The 23,889-nt window shown below is 33.7% G+C and overlaps 1 protein-coding gene across 2 annotated transcripts in view; it reads left to right on the plus strand.

Moving 5' to 3' along the window:
- The window catches only part of LOC132705509 (homeotic protein distal-less-like), a 170,333-nt gene that overhangs the window by 137,629 nt on the left and 8,815 nt on the right, over positions 1-23,889 (plus strand). The window contains exons 3-4 of one of the 2 annotated variants that reach the window (XM_060676156.1): positions 12,925-13,117; positions 14,379-14,625. In XM_060676156.1, the coding sequence (XP_060532139.1) occupies positions 12,925-13,117; positions 14,379-14,625 (440 nt within the window). The remainder of the gene's footprint in view (positions 1-12,924; positions 13,118-14,378; positions 14,626-23,889) is intronic. The other variant, XM_060676237.1, reaches the window with a different exon arrangement.

Raw genomic sequence — 23,889 nt, forward strand, 5'->3', positions numbered from 1 at the left:
TCCGGATTTTTTTACGACGCGCGATTGCACTTTGTTTGGGAAATTGGATGTGAAAAATGAATGGAGAATAATATTTACATCGCGGTTGAATAATTGAAAATGAAAAAATATATAATTTTTTCTTCGTAAAAAGAACTCAGCGAGGGTTTTTTTATAAACTCACCCTTATAAAATAACCTCACTTTACCACCATCATTAATCATAAATAATTATAATTTAATCTATCTCTTTTGAAATATTTTATACTTTAACCCATATTATCCCAAGCATAAAAAAATACTTTTTTGCTCTGAAATTATTTATTTCGTTGCACTTAAGAATACATTAAGTTTGTAAAAAAAAACTCGAAACAGACAAAAAAATACTGGTGCGTAAGCGAACCACTGGGAAAAAACATTAAATAATGTTTTGTGGGACATAAGATGTAACATATAATTTGTACATAAATATACAAAAGAATGTTCAAATTCGACAGAAAACAACTAAAAGTAGATTGTTTTCCAAATAGAACCTGATATATTTTATGGTAACACCCGGCTTCATTTTTGGTGATATTTAAAGTATGAAGTATGTAAATGCACATTACATTTATTACAAATGGAAATTCTGTGGCTGTGGCAGATTCTATCTATCTATGGTTGAGGAAAGCGTGTGAAAAAATTCAGTATATTACTCGTGACCTGTATACTTTTGTGCAGTTTAAATTTAGTCGTTATCAGTCGACAGGTAAACCAGCAGTTCAGTGACGACATACTCCTTGATTAAACAATAAAAAAGTATTTGTTAAGTTATGGTGTAGTTTTTTATACTGTAATTTTTACTAACTTGTCAATGATTTATCAATAAACAACAAAGCATTCGAATCGCTGCTTAATGTATTTTGCAGCATAAGGCCTTGCAGTCTCGTTTCTTGATACTATCGGAGCAACATTAAAATTAATTTCGTATCTTTTAAAATCCTCTTTCTAATCATGTCTCTCAAGTCACGCACGTGATAGTAGAGTTCTCGGTATTTTGAAAAGTTTTAATTTCCGCCATAATTTATGCATTTTTTTCGTACTTTCAGGCGACATTTTCAAGGCTTTATATGAGTAAAATACAAAATAATAGAGAGGAATAAGAAAAAAAGAAAATTGTCTCCAAAAATGCAAAATCTTCACGTTTTAGGACTACACTGTCTTTTTCTGATTTTTCACATTTCGCTGAGAACCCTGCATGTGCTAGTGTAAAGAATGACAACAAATTAAAATTAAATTAAATAAAAAAGTTTAAAAAAATAAATTCAATTTTTGTCGTGAATGCGATTTTTCATTCAAACGCTTCTCCGTTTAAACTAGTGCTGAAACGGGTTAATTGACTGTGGTCAATTGACAACTTCTTAATTGATCGGTCAAAAATGTTTTAAATGTGTTTTTGTGATGTCCAATTTACCTATAACCCTATTAAAGCAATATCCGAATACGACACTTAGCGATTCGAGGAATCCCAATAAAAATATCGACTCCATTTGGTTCCTAGAATGAAATTATTTCGGTCAATTGACACAAAAAATTTGACCGGTCAATTCCACAACCCTGTTTAAACCATGTAGTACGGTAGAAATAGATGCGCCTAGCTCGGCTATAATGTTTTCAACATTTTGCACTATTTTGTTTCTAAAACGTGATCTCCACACCTATCTCGTTTTCTAAGAACGTTTAAGGCGATCTGGGCGTATTTTGACGGTCTGTTGGTTGTTGAACATCGCTAGGTCGTATTGGTTGGTTTGAAATGACGCTTTGCTCGAAAACTAGATTTCAAATTCTTGTTTTATCAGCATATATGTTATGTGCTGGGTCCCTAACGGCATAATCCAACATTTTGGGCGAGGAGACAATGGTTGTTTATGTGGAAACACTGATAATTTAACTGAATGTGAGGTTATTTATAAGGATTTATTGTTCGAAAGTGATTTCATTCTGAATGTAATTTTCCACCTCTTCCCGTCCCTTCCCATGGGAGCCATAATTTAGCCTTGTGTGAAGAGAAAAAAAATGTCCCGCATTGTGACGAACGTAGAACAACGTAACCCGAGAAATAGTTGACCTTGGCGCGATTTTTCGCGTAGGGAAATGCGGCAACGCTGCGCCGCCGCTCGCGCAAATCTTAATTAATTAATCGAGGCGGCGGACGCCTATTTTTCTATATCATTTTTCCTCTTTCGATAATATCGAACGGATCGAATACGAAACAATTTACGAACGACATTTTCGTTATACCCGCTACCGTATATGCATAATATAAAGTATCGCTCGCCCCAGATTCGCAAATTCAAAGTGCACAAAATACCGTACGCGCGCTACTTGCCAGTACGCCGGCGGCGGTTTTTATCTAGGCACAAAAATTCGTATTCTATCTAACCGAGGCTGAAAAAAAAACGTAACACCAATAACAATAAAAAGGAAAAGGCGCAACAAAAAGCGATGCCGGGCACAGAGTATACGGTATACGCCTTGGGCCTTATTCCGTTTCCGGTTTCCGCATGGCGGCGCACACATTACAAATGTTACACATCGCCTCGTTAAACCTCTACGTGCGGGGAGCGGCGCGACGCGACGCGACATCCCGTATCTATATTCTCCCACGATAGATGGCAATTGCGTAACATGCTGCGTTACAAAAATCTAGTGAGTTTGATTATTGACTATTGGACGGCTCCAAGATACTAATAAACTAATTGAAAAGTTTAAAATGGACACAAAGTAAAGTATTAAAACCCGTTATTATGTGTACCAAATATCACTCTATTTCGGAAACAAAGCGGCATCCCAAAAAGAAAATCATACCACATGATTAGAATTCTCCTACTTCCGTTTGTCAGAGAAGTGTCTGTCAATGCTGCAAGATGGAAAACATGAAGGGATATTCGAATCGCCCGTTGTGCCCGTCCTTTGCTATTGCTAGTAGGGTGATTTCGATGCCGTATCCGCAGCAGTCAGAAGAGCACGTGGTTTAATTACAAGTCAGAAAACCTTTTGCGAGGAAGAATATTCTAATCGATAGCGTGTCTCCAGATTCTGCGCTATATGATGTTTATGAATCATACAGTGTGTTCGAAAAATAAGCGGAGATATTTAAGAGGGTGATTCTTTTATAAAAAATATGATTTTCAAGATCAATGTGAATTGAAATTGAAATTTGGCAATAGATTAAAATTATGTAGTCCAGTGGCATTCCAGGGGTGCGCACCTTAGCGAATATTATTGGCAAAAAAATTCGCGCCACAATTCTTTGTCTGTTGCATTTTTTCGTATTTTACTTCGTTCTCGAAAAAAAAAAATTAAATCATTTTTATTGCGTGTCACTGGATAAAACCGGTTTATCACTTTGCTTTAAAAAATCACAAGCGCTTGAAAAACAAGAATTCTTTTCTGCATGGGGGTTAATAAACATTTCCTTTTTTCTTTGCGAAATTTCTCTAAAAAGTTTTTTTTTACTATGGGTAGTGATGGAGTATTTATCCCCTGAGTTATATACGATATATTTTTTTAAATACTCGTTTAATTAGAATGTAACACTCTAAATAACATGAAAAAAACAATAACATTGCATTCTCAAACCCATTAAATATAGAAACCAAAGGGCACAATCAACCACAAACACATAGGTAAAATAGTAAAAACAAAATCAACATCCGTAGAAAACTAACACCAAAAAAGCCATATTCTCCTTCATATTAGTTTAAAGTTAAATAGCTTTAAAAAAGATAAACAAATAAATATAGATAGATATACAGATAGAATATAGACTTTGTTAAAAATTAAACAAAATCCAATCTAATTCTAATCACTTTCTTTTATTATATGGAACTTCATTTTCATCGTCCGTATCAGTTTCCATTTTCATTGCGTTTCAATCACTACACAGTAAATACACCTTACCATAAGACTTGCCATTGGCTTGAGTATCACTGAAACATCCTTTTGTCCTATTATACTATCTACCACGACTAGAAGCGACATACAACTGCGTTTTATATCTATCCAAATGGAGAATGGTAACTCATTGATAATAAAATATTCAGAAACTCTGTCTAAACTGGATATGGCGCTGTTTGGAGCTTATACTGTTCACATCTTAAATGGAAAAACTGAGGCTAAGGTCATAGCAGTGTATTCGACCATTGTTGCGTTTTATTTAAGAATATAGGTTATAAGCATTTCGCTGAGGAGGCAGAAAAAATGCAAACCATAGTTGACAGTAACTACAAATAAATGTTAGTAAAAAAACTTCTAAACTTCAGAAACAAATTGCTCCGGATTTTTAGAGTTAGGTTGTTATTTCAATAAAGATTGATTGACTCTATGTATATTTCGAAACTTTGCGATATACACTGTCTGACACTGCTGTTACCCACACAAGCAAATCTAATTCATTACATTATTATACCACTAACGAATCAGATATTTATTATATTCGCACATATAGTATATAAAAATGCATAGAAGTTCTTAATATTCATGTTATACTTGGATGATCAATAATTGGAATTCTAAAATTACTGATGCATTACCCACTCATTGTTCTTATTGCCATTAGATTGTAGCGAACTACCAGCGAAAGGCTGTTGTTTTGTTACTATTCCCGGATTACATTTGGAATGCGGGAGTGGATTGCTAGAACCCTGGTTTGTACATTTCTACAATTTTTGTCCAGTTTTTTTTAAATCAAATTTAGAGGCGTTTTGCGCGCGAAACATTTCTATTTATTTCTAAATGTTTTGCATCGAAAAACAAATATCAAAGTGCGGGGTCGGCAACGCAAAAAGAACTACCAGCGAAAGGCTGTTGTTTTGTTACTATTCCCGGATTACATTTGGAATGCGGGAGTGGATTGCCAGAACCCTGGTTTGTACATTTCTACAATTTTTGTCCAGTTTTTTTTAAATCAAATTTAGAGGCGTTTTGCGCGCGAAACATTTCTATTTATTTCTAAATGTTTTGCATCGAAAAACAAATACCAAAGTGCGGGGTCGGCAACGCAAAAAGCACCGACCAGAAGTCCTCCAAAACTATAACGTCAGACGGTCGTCCGACCGATGAGTTGGAAACGTTAATTTGTGTTTTTGCTTTTTCTTTAGTTGCATATAGCGCGCCGCTATAGGCTCCGACATGATTTATTATAATTATTTTCCCGTTTTTTCGATTTCTAATTAAACGCCTTTTCTCGGAAATTCGTTTTAATGGGCCCCAGCTAAAGTTCGGCCGATTAAAACGAATGACTCATAAAATTTTACCGGCTACTTGTTAGAACGATAAACCGTTTTTAGTGGTCGACTTGTTGAAAGTTGAGCGTTGTTATCATATTAGGCGCGTACCTCTATGGTTAAAGATAAAATACGATATTGATAGGGGTAATACGTAGTATATTACGCAACAATACAAACATAACAAGTAGAAATGACCTCAATTTCAAAACTCTCTTTGTTTCTTAAAAAAATGGAATTAATACAACTCCTGACTGCCCCGAATGAGGTTCGGAACACCGCGTCAGCTGCGGAACCCAGTAATTAAATGGGATTATTCACAAGTTTCCATAGAGTTAATGTTGGAATTTTCGTCATTATGGCCGTTTCTTCTAAAGATGCTTGCTTGTTGACACCACGTTCAATGAGAGTCAAATAAACATTGTTTATAGAATAGTCTCAATAGAATAGTGTTTTCTACATTTGGGCGGGAGCATCTCCTGAGATACACTAGACACATTACACTGCTATATTTTAAATTAACTTCACATGGCCAAGACATTTACTTTTAAAAAATCGGAGCAACTACAATCCAATGCAACTATACATATTAAACCAATATAACAGAGCCAAAATTGACAACAAAATTTTTCATGTGACAGTGAACGCAACATCTGTCACAACAAAAGAGTCGAGCTCTTTTGTTGTGACAGTTTCTTTTTCGTTTTGTTTTATTTTACAGTATTATCCTTAACTAGGCGAATTTTTAGGATATTTAATAATAAGTATTCATTTGACAGCCTTTTAATCAAAACACTGTTGGCAATTTTACTAAAATGGAAGATGTTGAAAAACGTGTATTTATAAAATTTTGATTTTGTTTTTATTTATTATTTAAATTAATTTAAAAGGTTAAATGCTTTCTCAAAAAAAAAGGGGAAATTTTCTTCTCCATTATATTAAATGTTTAATAGATGGGATTCTGAAATTTAAAACGATTGATGAGCCTCGGCCGGACGTCCGTGGAAGTGACAATACCTGCAATGGAAAAAATCATGTATTAAAATTGCAAAAATATGAAAAGAGCTCGTTTTTAATATTTTAAAGAATAGCTTTGCGCTTGCTAACTGCTTGAGCCAAGGTTAAACAGGAAAACGGAAAATCCTGATTAATAATAAGTAAATCCGCCACTATGCTCCTAAAAATAATCACAGCACCAGCAACTGGCGAACCAACTCCAAGGAAGGCAAACGCAATTTTGTCAGCTAACAAGGTTTTAGTCATCGTTTTTTAGAATATATTTTTATTTGTTACATTGAAAAGGTTAAAAACATCAATAGCCAGTACTATGCACATTTACTGGACCGATTGAGCAAAAAATAAAGAGAAAAAGTGAACAATTGAAATTGAAAAACAAATTGAAGAAAAGATGACATAAATCGTTGCATCTGCTTAAATTCACGAATTAAAGATCGAGTTGCTTCCGCATCTACCGTGTTCGCACCATTTTGCACCCAGCGACTACGGTCTGTTCCCTAACCTGAAAATTAAAGCACCGATATATGGGATCTATTTTCATTTTCATTTTTAGGCCCTGGACTTATCATATCATAGCGTATTTTGAACTAAATAAGAATGATGGACATAGTTCTTTCACCTTTGCGATTCACTCAAAGTCATATTCTTTTATTTTTCTTGCATTTCAGCCAATATTTTAAAAGTTTTATAACCGTCGTGCAGAGCATTTAATTATAATTTTTGTGTGTAGAAACGAAGAACATTCTAATTTTCGCCAAAACGAAAACACAATATTTCACACACAAACGTGCATCGTTTGATTCATCTCTTATTAGTACATTCTTGTTTCTAATAATCACACTATGCAATTTACATGTTTTAAATAAATCTAGTGTAAATTTAGAGTCAATCGCAAGAAAACTTAATTAATCAGTTACTTTAAAGACAGCCAAATCCATCAACAAGCTTTAAAAAACTTGCGCAGACGACCTACAGCGTTAAGCTATGTTGGCACTAACAGCTGTTTTTGTTTCAACAAGTCCCAAACTGTCTTTCCTGAATTTTAATGAACCGAACATTTTTGGCAAACTAGAAGGCGATCCAAATTCAATGTTTTTTAGAGGTTTTCTGTCAAATATGAAAACCTCTAGAATCTCTACTTCTCGAGATATCACTCAAAGTGGTTTGTTTTTCTTATGAAATACCTAGTATTTTATTACATTTGTAGACTTGTTAAATTAATGTTACACGCTTGATGTTTCGTTATAGCCGCTTTTAACAAATTCAGTGTTTAAAATTTTACATATGATCTGACACTATGTGCCATCATAACTTGTAGTAAAAAAAAACTAAAATATCAGAATCAAATTTAAAATAATAGGCGTAATGTAAGCGGAATATATTATTTTTGTTATTGAAGCGTGCCTATTCGTGCAACATATTTCGAATTATGGGTGACTATTCAGCATTTTGTAGTTTGCCTTTGTAGTAATGCAATCGGCCACTTGTGCTCGAGTATTATTTCAGCATGAATAAAATGCCGTTTTGTTTAAAATTTATTATGGCTAGCACCTGAATTGATTAGTTGTACTCGTATAAATTTATTATTTCCAATTAAAATATGTATAGGCTGCGACGTTGCCAAACTAAAAATATCCGTGGGGAGCCGAACTTTTTCGGATTTGTATTTATTCTTTCTTCGGGGGAACAGCATCTCAATCCATCCGTCATTATTTTATTACTTTTTAAGTGTTTAACTGTCCGAAAAAAATATTTTTAAATGTAAATCTTCCGATCATACAATAACTGAACTACTAAATTACACATTTTACCCCCTACTCTGTGTAATGTTTTATTTTTAAGTTGTCATTAAGCGAGTTTGTTTTGTGTTTAGTTTTTAATGTTAGTCGCAGCTGAAATCGAACAAAGATTTGAAACTAGTGACTATTATATTGCCCATAATCTGGTGGCTGGGCACCACCAGATTTGAAACAATTAAGGTCTGCATTATCTTTTTGCAAATTAATATAGAACGGCCCTTGAACTTTATTACAAGAAGTTTTAGGCATTTGTTTACATGGAATTGAAATTGAGGTTATGTTGAAATTAAGCAGCTCTTCTTTCAAGAAACCTGCGTTTGTATTTCAACAAGAAGTTCACTTATTTCTGATCGATCATTTAGAACTTCCGCACTTATCCGTTATTTCTTTTTAGGAACAAACCTTTGACATCACTCGCTCATTGCATGTCGAATGTCCCTGTAAAGACTTTTTGACATTGGCTTAAAATTTCGTGTATTATCAGTAGGTATAGGCAAAGACCTCTTTATATATAGCTTCGAGTAACAAACAGTTTATTCCGATCAACTGAATATAACAAACACCATCGTCCATGAAAAGTGATTTTGAGTACTTTTGATGACTTCATTTTTGTTTATTACTGAGCAGAACAACAAAATATAAAACAAAAATACTAGCAAAGGCAGTTAAAGCCTCATAAAAAGTTTCTGTTATACCGTTCTATATACCAGGGCAGCATTTGTCGATTCTAGCTCTGTTTTTGATATTTGGTAGAAACCTGTGCATAAACCGCATTTATTCTATTAGCCAAAAAATAAACTTATATGACGTGATGCGGAATGCGTGGTGAATAATTATTAAAATATTATAGAGAATACGGACGTAAATGTTCTGGTCGAGCAACCAGGTGCTCGAAAACAAGGATTTTCTAACAATGCTCGTAGAAGGAAACCGGCCGTACGTGAATTTCCTCAATTGTCATCGAGACTCAGTCAGTCAGAAATACCAATTTTAGATAATTTAGCGAGTCGCAGCGCTTATGTGTGTGTGTGTATGTGTGTGTACGTACGGATGCCCCCGGGCCTTCCAAAGGTTGAACGGCGGTCGAAGGAAATGTTACAAGGTCTTCGAGATTATCGCGGAGATTGTATGATGCCGTTTTGTAATAATGCTTCTCCTTCTCTCTCTATCTCTCTCGCTCTCCGTTCTTATGTTTTTAATTATTATTCGTAATGGATAAAAATAAACGGCTAAGTTTGAAGACTTCATGCGAATGACAGATTATACCCCTGGGGTACTGGGCCGGCTTCTTTCCGCACGGCGCGCAATGCATGAACATTTATATGCGAACGCAGGGACGGACTGCTGGAATTGAGAAAAAAAAGTGATCAAACGTCATAAAACTCAAAATAAAAAAAACAAAATACAGACAAAATAGTATAGTTTCAAAAATTCAATCTTGGCATGGAGCGGTTGTGATTGGATTATTTTAAGGAGTGATTTAGGTGATCACTGATCTAGTATTATAAAGCGTTCAGAGCTGCGTGGATGCGTTAACTCCACTTTGCGTTGTATGCTCTTTAAGCAGTTGTACCGTTTGTTTTTTAATTTTTGAGATAAAGAACATGCCTGCGATGCCTCCAGAAATGGAGCTGTCCAGCAAGATTTTTATTTCGGTGACACCGAGGACACCGGCAGAGCTGAATTTTTTTTTATGTTGTGAAATGCAATTCTTGTAATTGCCATTTAGATTGCAGCTCCTGGAACAGACAGGAGCATAAGAATAAAAGAGTTAAGATAGAAATAATCGACTACTACTTTTTGCGTCGGTTGTTGATAAATTGCAGTTTTTGAAATTTCACTAACCATCGTATTGGCTTCTTTAGAGCTTAAAAAATACCCAAAAAGTCATAGAAAAAGTATATTATGCAACACGGTGATGATAAATGTCTTCAGTCGCTCGTTTATTTTTAACAAACTGACATTTATGAAATTTGTTGTATAATATATTATTTCCTGTCAAAACACTCTAATTTGTACAACCATATATATTATATAACACATATGTTGAAAGATCGGTATGACAGTAACGCTACTGAAGAATGTATGTTCAAATTTACGTAAGCGATTGTTATTAACTTACCACATGCTACTAAAATGCCAAATTTTTGATTTGATCAAAATAAACAATAATATACAGGGTGTTCCGTTTAGTTAGTTTCATTCCCAAAAATGGATACTATTGCGGAAAGCTATTATTAAAAATAAATGAAATACCCCGCGAAAGTGGCGGAATTGGTTTTTTGTTAACATTTCGTCCCAGAGAGTTAAAAAATATATTAATTACAAAGGATGGAGCGTTTTTTATCTATTATCTTTGGTTATTATAGAGTACATATGAGACGATTTTTTTTTAATTTGTTTGAAAGAAAAGTTTCTTCCTGATTTCAAGAACATATTTTCACCAGTTTTCCAATAATTAATTGTTAATTATTTAATTTTAAAATTTAGTTATCCATGGATATGCTGTCAAAAGTTTATTTCGATCGGCCTTTTTTTAAAAGTAATATTTTATTTAAGTTTTTAGTAATTTAGTCTAAAATTAATTTAATTAAATAATTAATCTAATTTAAAAATGGGTGAATTTTGGAAAAACAGCCAAAGATAACATAACATAATATACACACTTTATATTCTTCAAACCAGGAACAAAAATTCTTTTAAAATAGATTAAAATATACTGATATTAAAAACAATTAATATTTTGATAGATTTGCATTTTATTAAATGTTACAATTACCAAAAGATTATTGTATTTAAAGTTTTTTTCTAATTCTTCAAGATTTGACGGTAGGTATGGTGTAAAATACAGACAAACAGTAAATAAACAATCGAAAGAGACCAAGATGATTTCGCATTCAACCAAAAGCATTTAACTCTCTAATTCTATGTACTAAACCCCAACAAACTTGTCTTCTATTTTGATTGTGATTATTATGTTTTAGCCCCCGTTCTATCATTTTAAAAATATAATACAATTCTTTGTTCTTGACATGAGAAATATTTTGGGTTGATACGAACGAAACCTCCCTCTCCGAATACTTTATCGGTATCAGGTGACAATTTTCGCACGCATGTCGATCCAATTTACGCACTACATTTTATGGGTTATTTATTAAGTCAATGACGGCCATGAAGAGGTAATATTTTCTGATTAAATCTGCGTCGCAATAAATCACCTTATTGCCAAACACTCGAGAAATGCGAATGTCGTTTGAGTCATATTGTTCCAAATATTCTCAACAATTTCCCGAGTGCCCTTCATCTCAACTTTTTTCAAACAATGCTAGGTATCATATACGTAGGACCCAACTAGAATTTTGCTCAGCTTAAGGTTTTATTATAAGGTAACAAATATTTATAATCTACGAAAATTTAGCTTTTATTACAGTTTTTATGCTTTTATAAAGAAAGCATTAGTGCCACAAATTTTGTAAGAGGTCCAATAAATACTAAAACGCTAATAAGTCTTATAATATTGTACCCTAAAGGTTTCCCTTACATTATCTATAAAGTTTTCGATAAGAAGCTTTTAGAGCGCTCTTAAAAATCTTATTATAACACTTTTACTCTTCAACTTACTTCAACTACATATTTATAAAAAGCTAAGTTCACTTTTTTCAAGAAGAAATAAACAACTAAAAAGTGAGGTTATAATTGCATAATTGACATTTATGCAGGTTACTTTTAGTTTTGTAGCGGTTGTGAATATAAACTTCATTTCAGAATCACGTTCGGTTTTATTGTAAAAACATGTGCTCAACATGACTTGAAAGTCTATATAAAACTATAAAACTATTTTAGAAAGCTAACATATCAGACAAAAATATGACATTAAAAAATGTTCTGCATTTTAATTGAGAAAAAAAAATAAATGAAACATAATTTAGATTTCAGGTTTTTAACAAAATTACGCTCAAAACGAGGGCGCTTCTGTTTTAATTAAGAAAATGAAGTCGTCGTCGTTTTTGAGTTGTTATAATATTTAATGACACATTTTCATAATGGTGTCAAACTAAAAATTCATTGCTGTCAAAGTACACAGATGGGTTTTAAAGCGGTAACTAAAATTTATGCCTTGTCGTTATAATACTTACGTATTGTTTATAAATGGCAACCTCTGAGTTACAAATAACTGGAGAGTAAAAGTTTTTTATGGGACTACAATTTGGTCACAATTACCTTTATAATATTTTTCATTTAAGGGCTATAAGGATTTTAGTGTGAAAAGTTAATCATAAAATTAGATATAAAAGAAATAGAGATAAAGAAACGCAGCGCAAATTAAAAGGATTAATTAACAAAACTTAGAAGAGAGCAGCAAAGAAGCATAGAGATACAAATTGAAAATTGTAAATAGTAGGAATCTAAGTGAATGTGTAGTAAATATTTCAATTGGCTTTCATTCATTTGACTTTTTTTTGTTTATGTCAATTTCCATTTTATAGCGATTTATACTGAAAGCTCTCTTACAAAGAGCAGGGGAAAATAATATGTACTAATTCGTTTACTTTAAGGAAAATTTAATATCAGAATTTCTAGCAAAGTTGTTTTTTACCGGCTTAAAAAGAGTGCGCAATATGGATTACTGAATCACAAGTGAGCAAAGCAAATTATTTCAAATTTGAAAAATACGTAACCTAACTCAAAGTACAATGTTTTCACTGCTTTATCGAATTGAAATGATAGACAACAAAATCATTTCATTAGACGAGTTTTTTGAGAGAACCATTGTTCAAAAATTATGTTTTCCGACAATCCTTCGATGTAATAATTTCAATCGTTCGATTATCATGCGATAATTTTTTTTCTACTTGGTTCCAGGTGAAGATTTGGTTTCAAAATCGTCGTAGTAAATACAAAAAGATGATGAAAGCAGCCCAGGTGACGGGTGGCACGAACAACAACGGTACCTCTGGATCGCATTCGGGCCTGCTTGGAGGAAACGGGAATATATCCTCCACCAGTCCGGGACCTCAAGGTCAAAATATGATGCAAGGTACGATAAAACTTGAAGGTAATTTTTGATCTTTATCTTTTAATAGTATATTTTCACCTTTGTGCAAAAGTTGCAAAAATTGATAATCACATTAGCTAAAATCCTTTCCCTCTATTTGCACTATCTTCTCTTATCTCAATTTATTTTAGTGATTTCTCTCTTTCTCTAGACTCGAATCGAATCGAAACAATCAGGAAAACCTGTAAAAGTCATAGAAATCTTTGATGGTAACAGAAACTAAGGAGATTTTCCGTTTTCGCATTAGAGGTTCGAGACTTTTAGTAATTTTAATTAACACATACATGATGGGTTCGTATAAAGTCCCAACAAGATTAAAATTTTTCTGTCCTTATTTTGTGGGCACATTAAAAATTAAATTTTTATGCTCTTAATTTATGTCACATCAAGCTCACGTAAAATTGCAAACTGTCAGGAAATCTTATTTTTTAAAATTGTTGAAATCCCTGAAATAGTTTTGTTATCAATTAAAAAATGTCAAAACCGGATAGGTATTTAAATTATTAAAATCTTGAAGTCAAAGGAAACCTAAAATAAACGAAACAAGTAGGTAGATAATTGGGGAATAAGTCGAAACAAAACACAAATTAGAAGAAAAGGAAAAGAATTTGCAAATATTACATAACGTTGACTTCAAGAATTTATTTAAATTTACTTAATTAGTAAAATTACCTGTTATTACCAATGCGAGTATAGAATTGCATATCAATACTTTGCTGTATTGGAATATTGGTAATTTTGATTTGAGTGTTTCAACCTAGTTGTTTCCTAGCTTACGTTGTACAGGGTGACTGAAATTCGATTCAGTTCTTCAAAGGCGTTGTAGTTATGTAGATTCTATAATTAGGTAGCTCATTGCTAACAACTCTGCAATAAAATAAACTAAATTGTCACTACTTTTTTTATACTAATGCTCTAAGTATCTACTAAGAAGCTCCTAAAGCTTGAACCTGGCAGTTCAGTTAAGAATTTTTCTTTAATATAATGGCTTATTTACCAGCCCTCAAAAAACAAGTTACTGTATTTCAAAGTCAAGGCTTATTGCCGACCGTCATAGTTGGTGATTACTCCTTCCTTGAATAAGCTCGAATTTCTAATATCCAGTGTTTAGTTGGTGTTCAGTTTGTAATTTTTAAGGTATCTCAAAATGATTACGCATTTAAAATTTTTTTTCAGTAAAACATTAAACAAAGCAACTTTCAAAGAGTTGCCGAAACGTTCGGATGTATTATTTTCTGAAACTTGTTTTTTATTGCTTCAGGTGGAGGCGGTTCGTCAAGCGGGTCCCCAGCCACCGGCGGGTACATGCAGCACTCGAGCCCCGCTCCCAGTTCCACCCCCGGCTCGGACATGTCCGGGCAGCCCGCCCCCAGTCCGAGCGGTTGGGACGTCAAGCCACAACAACCGATCCACCCGCCACCTCATCCCGCGCCCCACCCCCACCCACCGCCACATAACTACCTCCCGCAGTACTCGTGGTACCCCACGGACAATCCTAGCCTTTTAACGTAAGTATTACTTTAATTGTCAATATCTGTTCATTATAATCTGTATAAGTTTGTAAACCAGGATAAATGTTAAATAATTGTTTTTATCTATGATATAATTGGCAGAATTGGTTTAATGAGGTAATTTATGAGGTTGTGAATTAAAAGTTAAAATATGATTGATTTATTTATGATTACGCATTTAATTTTACACAATATCACACCTCTTTATCATAATATAAATTTTTAACTTAGCTGTCTGTTCATAGAAAAATTAGTTTGTATTGTTTTATTCTGCAAGGGATGTTGGTGAAGTTGTGAATTATATATTCTTATTCCAATTCTATCTACGATGCGTTCCTGTTTCAATAGCCAGGACGCTACAGTACCTCTTTCATATGAAGTTTTGATAGTTCCTTGAGCTGATTGAGTTGAGCTCCTAGTACTCTTAATTGGCTGCGCCCTAGTGGTGGTCAGCTGGTTAGGAGATTAATTGGAATTGACTCAGCTTCTAAACACAGCCTACATGTGCTATCATCGTCCATCCCCATGATATGCCTGACTGTGCAGAGAGAACTACTTTCCGAGCTATTTATTGAGCTCGCTTTCTACCACACTGTCAGCTATTCCAACGGAAGATTCCAGACAATCAGTTGTCTATAATAATGTTAAAATTAAAATTCAAATTTGCTGCATTACCAGTAAACACATTGAATACATTAACTCCATCCTGTATACAATATCTTCAAGCACAACTAGAAATAGTTGCTTGCGGTTGAAATTTAAGGTAAACTAGAATCAGGTCTCATCATAATTTTTGTACAAATTTAATGGAAATGCTGTTCCTTTTGTTAACCTGAATGATTTTTCTCTACGCTCTCAATTTTTTTTTTATTGATATTCAATTATGGCTGTTTTTTAAATATAAAATATATAATATAATTAAATATAAATATATAAATATTAAATGAAAAAATAAAATATTCTAGTAGGCATGCTATAAGTGTGTTACTAAACAAAATTTACGAGCGATTGCTCGGAGTAGGGGAGTGATACTCAATTTCCAAACAAACACATTATTCAAAAACCAAGAGGGAGGAGGGGCTGACACTCAAAAACAGTAGCTCTCCCTTAGGCGTATATTAAATATCGTGCTATCCGTGGAACTAGGGTCGTTGGGCGCGTATTATCTGTGAGCCGTCTAATCGGGGCCAAGTGGCTTTACCATCTGTACTGCTAATTGTCTGCTGCAACCATGTACAAATTTGTTCCACCAGGGGCGCAAGCTCCAGTGGGGCGCGGATATTGAGTAGGAAGCCCCAGGAGTGAAGTGGTTAAGACAATATCTGATGTGGTCAAACGAGTCGTGCAAATGGTATACGGGAAGTCAAAAGAAAAAGAAGAAAGGCATTAAAGATAATAGACAACAAATTATTACGGGTCGATAGCGCGAAATAGTAAGGGGATATGGCTTACCGTCGATGTGAGGTGGCCTTAAAGGTTGAGCGTTATCCTCAAAAACCTCTCTACGCTAAATCCGACCAAGTTGGGGGTACAAACGACCACGTCTGTTTACCCGCTTATATTATTATTATTATTATTATTTCTGAGATCAGGGTTATCAGGTTCCCTCTAAATCCGCAATACGCGTGAGCTTTAAGCGACTCCTAACTAAAACAACCAGACCAAGGGAAAACTTACAGGAAGCACGCTGCTTACCGGCGGGAAAAGAACGCCAAAACCGCCAAAAAAAGAAAAGGACCATAGAACGATCGCCTCTACCGCTACTACAACGCTATACCACAGACAACAGCTAGCAATTCGCCGTTCAGTGCTTTAATTTCGCCAAGGAAAAATAACGTTATTCAGAACCAATTGAGTTATGGTACGCAGTACTATGCATAAGCTGTTTTGGTTTACTTCAAAACAAATAATAATTTTCAGTCAAGAGGGGACAGTGTGTTCAAGCACCGAAATGAAAGAAATGCGGCTTTTAGACGAAGCTTTAGAAACCGAGAATGTTTACAACCCTCGGTACGCCCACCGTACGTTACTAGTTGGTCGTAATTCGAGCCTTTTCAGGCATTAGCAGCACTACAAAAGACTAGATTTCATATCGTATACGGCCGACAGTTTAACAAACCAAGCAGATACCATAATAAAGATTGTTATTATCTGCCCAAGGCTTGTAGCATTAAAAAATCATTTTTAGATTGGACTGGAACCTATCAAAATAATGCACTCTATAACATGGAATTTGATTGAGCGTAGCTGCTGTCACAGTTTAGTAAGGCCCATCGATCTATAATATACCTCCCCCAAAGGTCAAAATGAAAAGAGTATTGCTATATAAACAAAAACAAAATGAAAATCATAACAAGAGATACTCAAAAAATTATACTTTATATACTTTTGTGAGTAGGATTAGAATCACCTCGCAAAAAAAGTACATAACATAATACATTTGTAAAGCCTTAACGGTTTCCGTGTTTGATTATTATATAAACATTAAATGGTTTCCACCAACGAAATAGTTTTTCAATTTTCCGATAAATTAAATAAATTAACATAAAACATTAACTGTACTAGGTACAACAATAACATATTATTTATACAGTAAAAAGCCAATCCGAAATAGGATTACAATTTTATATGGCGTATTTCCTCCTCAGGCTCTAATGACTTTTCTCATTTTTAACTTCAGTAGTTGATGGTTCCACACGTGCTTTATAAGATTCATATCCGGAGAGCAGGTAATTCTAAGACTTGTAATCCAACCTCCTTTAGGTATTCAGATACAATTCTTGCCACGTGTGATCTTGCATTAGCATGCATTAAGATCTCCAATATATGGCGAAAAATTGGACATTCAGCCTATATTAACTCTTCTTAGTTTCAAATCGCTATCTCAAACCGTTTAAAAATTATAGAGTGCTCCAACTTTCTTGTGTCGCCTGGTATACATGTAAACAGTCATTGTCACTCTACTCACTACAATTAATTCTGTGCGATCGTTTAATGAAATGCCTCCCAACACCATAATGGACACTCCACGAAAATAAACTAGTTCTGTAGTTAAATTAACCCCTTACAATTTGTATCAACAAACTAGTATCAACTTTCCGTACGATCTGGAAATTGTACGTTAACAGAGGTTTAAGCATTTCTTTATTCTGTCAATACCTTAACTTAGAAGTGCCTACTTTTTTTTTTGCCCATAAGCTCTATGCAAAGACCTGCATCTTTTCAGTTTTTATTTACCATTTTACCTGTTATGCGATGCGATACGTGTATACGTAATCCGAATTCTAATCAAAGCTCAAAATAATCGTGTAATTACTATTTCGGGTTATCAAATAGTTAAAGGGTTAATTAATTTTAACGACATTTTTTGTAATGCAAATTGATGTTTTTTCGCAATTAATTTTTGGTGAAAGTTACTTTACTTGGACATCAGGCAGTTTATTGTAGATGAGTAACACGCTGACCAAAAAAAAATACAAAATTCAAATTCTGTGTCCAGAAAACACCTATTTTTTCAATTTTATGCAATTGTCGCGCGCGCTTATCGCTTTTTCTATTTTTAAAAATCGTTATTTAAATAACGAGCATCGATATCGTTAGCCGTGCGCCCTAAAATATCGATCGGGAGCAATAATTACCTTCGGCATATTGATAAAAGACAATGCCAAATTATATATCGCAGCGGTAGTAATTATTATCGAAAGGAATTAAAGCAAGCGGATCGTAATTGGAACAACTTGCGAGTGCGACAACGTGTAGCCGTTTCTACGAATTTCGTTCTTCTCGTTACATGTAGACGGATGAAAGAAGAAATTGTATTTAAAAGTTAATATCTAGAAATATGTCCATAGTAGGATGTGGCGAAAGACCCTTAAGACCCTACTTCAGGTTTCAGAATATTTGTAATAGAAAAAGGACCTCAATAACAATACAAAATAGAAACACAAATATTTAAAAAGAAACGATTAGGTTGAGTGAAACTTCATAGCTATTTTCACGGCAAATGAGGAAAATATATACTTTTCTTACCCGTCCGGTAACTGCTCAAAGGATATTTTAAAAAAGATTAAGATTCTGACTGACCCTGAAAAGTAAGAACTAGAAAATTAATATGCACATATTATTAAATTAGCATATCCGCTAGTTTATAAGATGCTTGCAATAGACACCTGCATTTCTTTTTAAAGGCTTGAACACTGGAACTTTTTAGGATACCCAAAAACTAACGATCGTAGAAAAAGTGTAGTATGCAACACGTTTGGTCAACTGTTTAACTCACTCGTTTATTAAATACTCGCTCCGTTGCGCTCCGTCCGTGCCAAATAAACAACAAATAAAAAATAAACATAATATACCATTACCACGTGCGTTTCGTGCCTCATGGATCCGAGTCACTTCTGATATTTCCAGGATATTACCGCAGGGATTTTGAATGTTTTCACAGATTTATGGCACGGCTTGTCAATTCTGACGGTCATGTCAATGAATGTATTCGTGTTGTTTTGCAAAAATGTACCTAAAAACTAACGGTCGTAGAAAAAGTATAGTATGCAACACGTTTTGTAAATTTTTAGTCATTTTTATCATTTTTAGTCATTTTTGAAGAAAAAAAAAGAAACGAATTATTGTCCAATAATAATAAATTATTTAATTGTTGCGAGCTTAAGTTGATTAATTTTTTTTTTATGAAAAAATTTTCTCCGTAGGTAGAACCTGCAATAAAAGAGACAATAATAATATATTTGTCGTGACCTTTTTTCCTCTTGTCCTAAAAGAAGTGTTGCTTTCTGTAACAATTATTTGGAATCTACATATATAGTCCAGTAGAAACATGGTATTCGGAGTATATAAATAATTCTACCTTTAAATAATTCTCGCACCAATTAAAAATGTTGTTTTTTTGTTTTTGCTTCAAGTGGATTTCATTAAGTATTTAAATTCCATACTACTTACTAGGATATTTTTTTTTTAAATTATAATATTGACACTAATCGCATATATTATTTTGCAATTAAGTGTTCAAAATATTTTGCCTCACTCCAACAAATTGTATTGATGCAAACATCATATTACCCTTTATAGCAGGTGTTGCTAAAAAGATTAACCATTATTAGTCTTACAAATTAGACACCTTACAAAAGGTACGACCCAACAACTGCAAAGGCAGATGCTATATTATTTTGAAGTTACACACTACACCTTTATAGACGGGTTCTGTTCTCTTCGTAAAAATTAAATGTTAATGTTTCACATGTTCTAGTATGTTTTTATTGTACATTATTTCTTCGGAGTCAGTAAAAGAGCTTATAATAGGTTCGAGCTTTTCCATTATTAAAATAAAATTTGGAATCTAAAGAAAGATATTGGGCTGTTATCTTTAACATGTTAACAGAGATCATTTGTTGCAAATTTAAGCCTTACCATTATTAGTATTATGAGTGTCCCTACGTAAAGTAAGTTTTAGCCTCTTTGGTTTTGTTAACGTCAAAATAACGTCTTATACTGTGGAGATATAAAAAGCGCACACTTTATCAATATTTCAACAATTGCTTGTAAAAGTTTGAATGTGTTTGACTTTATTTATATATTCTATGTGTTTTTGCTAAGCTTTTTTGTTAGATAATACAAGGCCCGAATTTGATAATTTTTCAATTATTATAATCTAACGTTAAAAAAATTATTATTTTCTCAGTGATTTAGGAAATGGCACTGTTGATTTTTGGTAGAACTTGTTTAATATCTGTGCTTGAACGTGAAATATTAACTACCCGTTATAGAGACTTCTATTATAACAGTTATAAGATTTACTCCCCTTCTTTTTGCTATATGTTCCCCCTAAATAATATCTAATCTAATAAATATCGAGACATTTGATCAATCAATTAATTGTATTAATTAATATCTGTTATTACTTGTTTTGTTTTGCAAATAATAAACTTTTGAAAACTATGAGGATAGGTCTACAAAAGCACCCGGAATTATTAGATTTTATTAAAACAACATCAGACCATGAGCACAAATAAAAAAAATTAACGTCCAATCGGCCCTTTGAGTAGCGACTTTTATCGCCAAAAAATATGTTCGAATAATCTCAGATAACAAAGTCATATGATTCCCGAAATCATGTTTCAAGCGAACATAATTAATTATTTGTAATTTTTTTCACACGTTCTGCAGCAGTTCTGTGATCGTGTTGCGTTGCTGGACGCAGTGAAATAAATAAAAATATAACGTGATTGACTAAAATGAAATTAAGCACATGTCATATTATCGATAAAAGCAAGTGGTGCGCAAATGTTTATGTTGGTTACAACGTTTTATTCACTTCATGAGTGACTTGTCGAATCTCTTTCTATAAAGTTATTGCTGTCATAAAATGTTATTCGTAATTATGCTGATTTTAATTTGGAAATAAGGGCTATCAAAATGTATTAGACTTACAAGACCGTACTTGTATACAAGATATGGAAATGAAAGTAACACGGCGAAAGTAAACTACAAAAGCACTTCATGATTTGTTTTGGAGCAATATTCTCTTTAAAGAAAAGAAGGGAAGAACTTTTTAAATCATAATACGAATATTGCTTATTCGGAGAGGAAGTGTGACCGACAACAACTGCTTTACTAAATAAAATACGAATTATTGAGAATACAACTGGGTAATCGTAGCATGTCGGAAAGAATGTCTACAAATGACCACCCAACTAACATTTTTCGCAGTTTAAATTTTTATTATAAAGTTAACCGATATTTATAAGAAAGTTGAGGTCTTATAGCAGTTTTTATGGTTTTATAAGGAAACCCTCTTTCTTAAAAGATTTATTAGACGTCCAAAAATACAAAAACCGTAAGTTTTATAATATTGCAACCAAAACGTTTCCTTTCCTTTGTATATAAAGCCCTTGTTTTTGCTTAGTCAGGTTTCTTTAAAAACTTGTTAAATTATAATATTATATAAACCTTAAAGCACCCAATAAAAATAAAAACCTAATAAATATTCTACAGCGAAACATGGACACTCATGCTCTTGGAACGACCGTCCAGGACGGTGCTGTTTTGCGAACTTCTTTCGTTTGAACAATTTTAAAAGATATGTTTAGTTCAATTCTAAACTTTATCTAGATATTTATAAAAAACTAAGCACACTTTTTTAAAGAAAAAATAAATAAACAACTTAAAAGTGAGGTTATGATTTTTTATAGCGGCAACGAAGGTTTTTCTAAATACCTTTTTGGTAACTTATTAAATTATAAGTATTCCAAAAGTTTCCAATATTACTTGAAAGCTAAGTTTTTGAAAAGCGATTGTGGTGAACATTTTTTCAAATTGACACGAATACACCTCTACAAAAAATATACGGTTAAAAAGTTATCTTCATTTTAATTGCAAAAAAGATCATGGGAAATAATTTCCACTTTCAGGTTTTTACCAAAATTGTGTTTCAAAGTTCTTAAAACGAGGGCGCTTCTTTTTTAGAGGAAGAATAGAATATAAAATTATTCGAAAATTGGTTTGTGAAAAACTAAAATTAGGTCGTCGTAAGAAAATTTTGAGTTGTAGTACTCATTAAAACAATAAATACATAAATGAAATACAATATCAACTACACGTCATAAATTATATTGAAAACAAATCATATAGAAAACTAATTTTTTGTTTGTTGTAGTGTAGACACTGTGGGCAGAGCAGTAACGAAAATCTTTTACTTGCTACAAGAACTTATTGCTGTTTTTTAAAGAAAACAAGCTCTTAAATAAAAAATTTGGTCACCCTTATCTTTATAAGATACTACATTGAAGCGCATGCAAGAGCATTTTTTACATTTTAGTGATATCTTCTCAGGTTTTATAAAATACATAACTGAAACCTGACAGTTACCGTTATAAAAGAAACAATGTTAGTTGGGCAGTATTGAAAAGAAATAGTTTTCGACTGGGTGATATTGGAAAGAGCACTAAAAAGGAATGCATGTGCCTTATGGACATGCGATGGTAGATAATGTAAGACTAAGAGACCAAAAAGTAACCAAAGCTAATAATCGGAATGAGGCCTAGAAGAACTTTCTTTTCTTTCGTTTAATTATAGTTGGTTTTGAATTTTTATAGCCAGGTGGAACACGTTTGAGTTTTTTAAACCCCCCTAACCGTCCTAAACTCCCCGTCATCCGTGGTCGTATATAACAACGTTCACACGCCGCCTCGGTGCCATCGGTTAACAGTACCACTCGTCTTCCAGCGATTACCCGTTTTAATTAGTCTTCGTTACAACCGCTAAACTCTCTCTCCCTTGATTAACCTCAAAAACGAGATTGACGAACGCGTTTTTAATTAAATAACGCCGTAATTATGCAAAGTCGAACGTAACCGAGTCGTGACGTCGTCGTCCAGCGTACCTCCACGTACGTCGACGGTGACGGTAATTATTGCTTTTCAGACGTTCTAGCGGTTCCTCGGAGGGTACCGGGACGCCCCTGCTCGTTAAAGGGTACACGACCACCAACGTTACGTACCGACGGGTCGACGACCTTTCGCCTGGAGTGTATGGATGCTCTATTTGAGATATCTTTTTTCGATTCGCAGAAACTTTTCGCACCCAAATGAAACCAAACAACAAAGTAAATTTAGCAGTCATTAAAGTGGTAAAAGCAGCATTTTTCTTAGGAATTGTAAGGAACCTCTGGACCATATATATCCCCAAGAATCTTCCCCTATAACCATTGTTGTTCGGTCTGTAAATTAATAAGTGGGACTGACAACTTAGGATGAAAGGGAAATATATGATCTATCCGCAGTACGGGTTTGATCTTGGTATATTGACTTTTCAAAAAACTTTTCGCAATAGCAAAAGGAAGTCAGTGAAGAAAATTGCCTGGATTTTTTTTTTCTCTGGAACTTGTATTGGATGTTTGATTACGACCCATGCAGTGGCGTACCTGGCCAAGGCAGAAAGAAGCAATTATGAGGAAGTCGAATCATGCTGATTTGTTTTTTCGATAGCCACCGAATCGTCCACCAACTAACCAAATATTCAATCAACATTTACGGGGAGTTTCTTTGAAAAAATCGAGAAAGGACCATTATTGTGGGACGAAACATCAAGGAATGGATGGGTGTTTCAAAAACGAGAAACGAAAAGAAGCAATCTTGGGGCATCTTACCTTTCTTATTCGCGTGGCTTATGCCCTTGTGACTTTTCTTTTCGGTTGAGCTGAAAGTTATTCCATTATCGGGGTTCCAGCGCATGTGGCTTCAGAAGGAATAA

This window comes from Cylas formicarius, unplaced genomic scaffold (assembly GCF_029955315.1).
Source record: "Cylas formicarius isolate icCylForm1 unplaced genomic scaffold, icCylForm1.1 PGA_scaffold_10__41_contigs__length_53128322, whole genome shotgun sequence".
Classification (NCBI taxonomy): domain Eukaryota; kingdom Metazoa; phylum Arthropoda; class Insecta; order Coleoptera; family Brentidae; genus Cylas; species Cylas formicarius.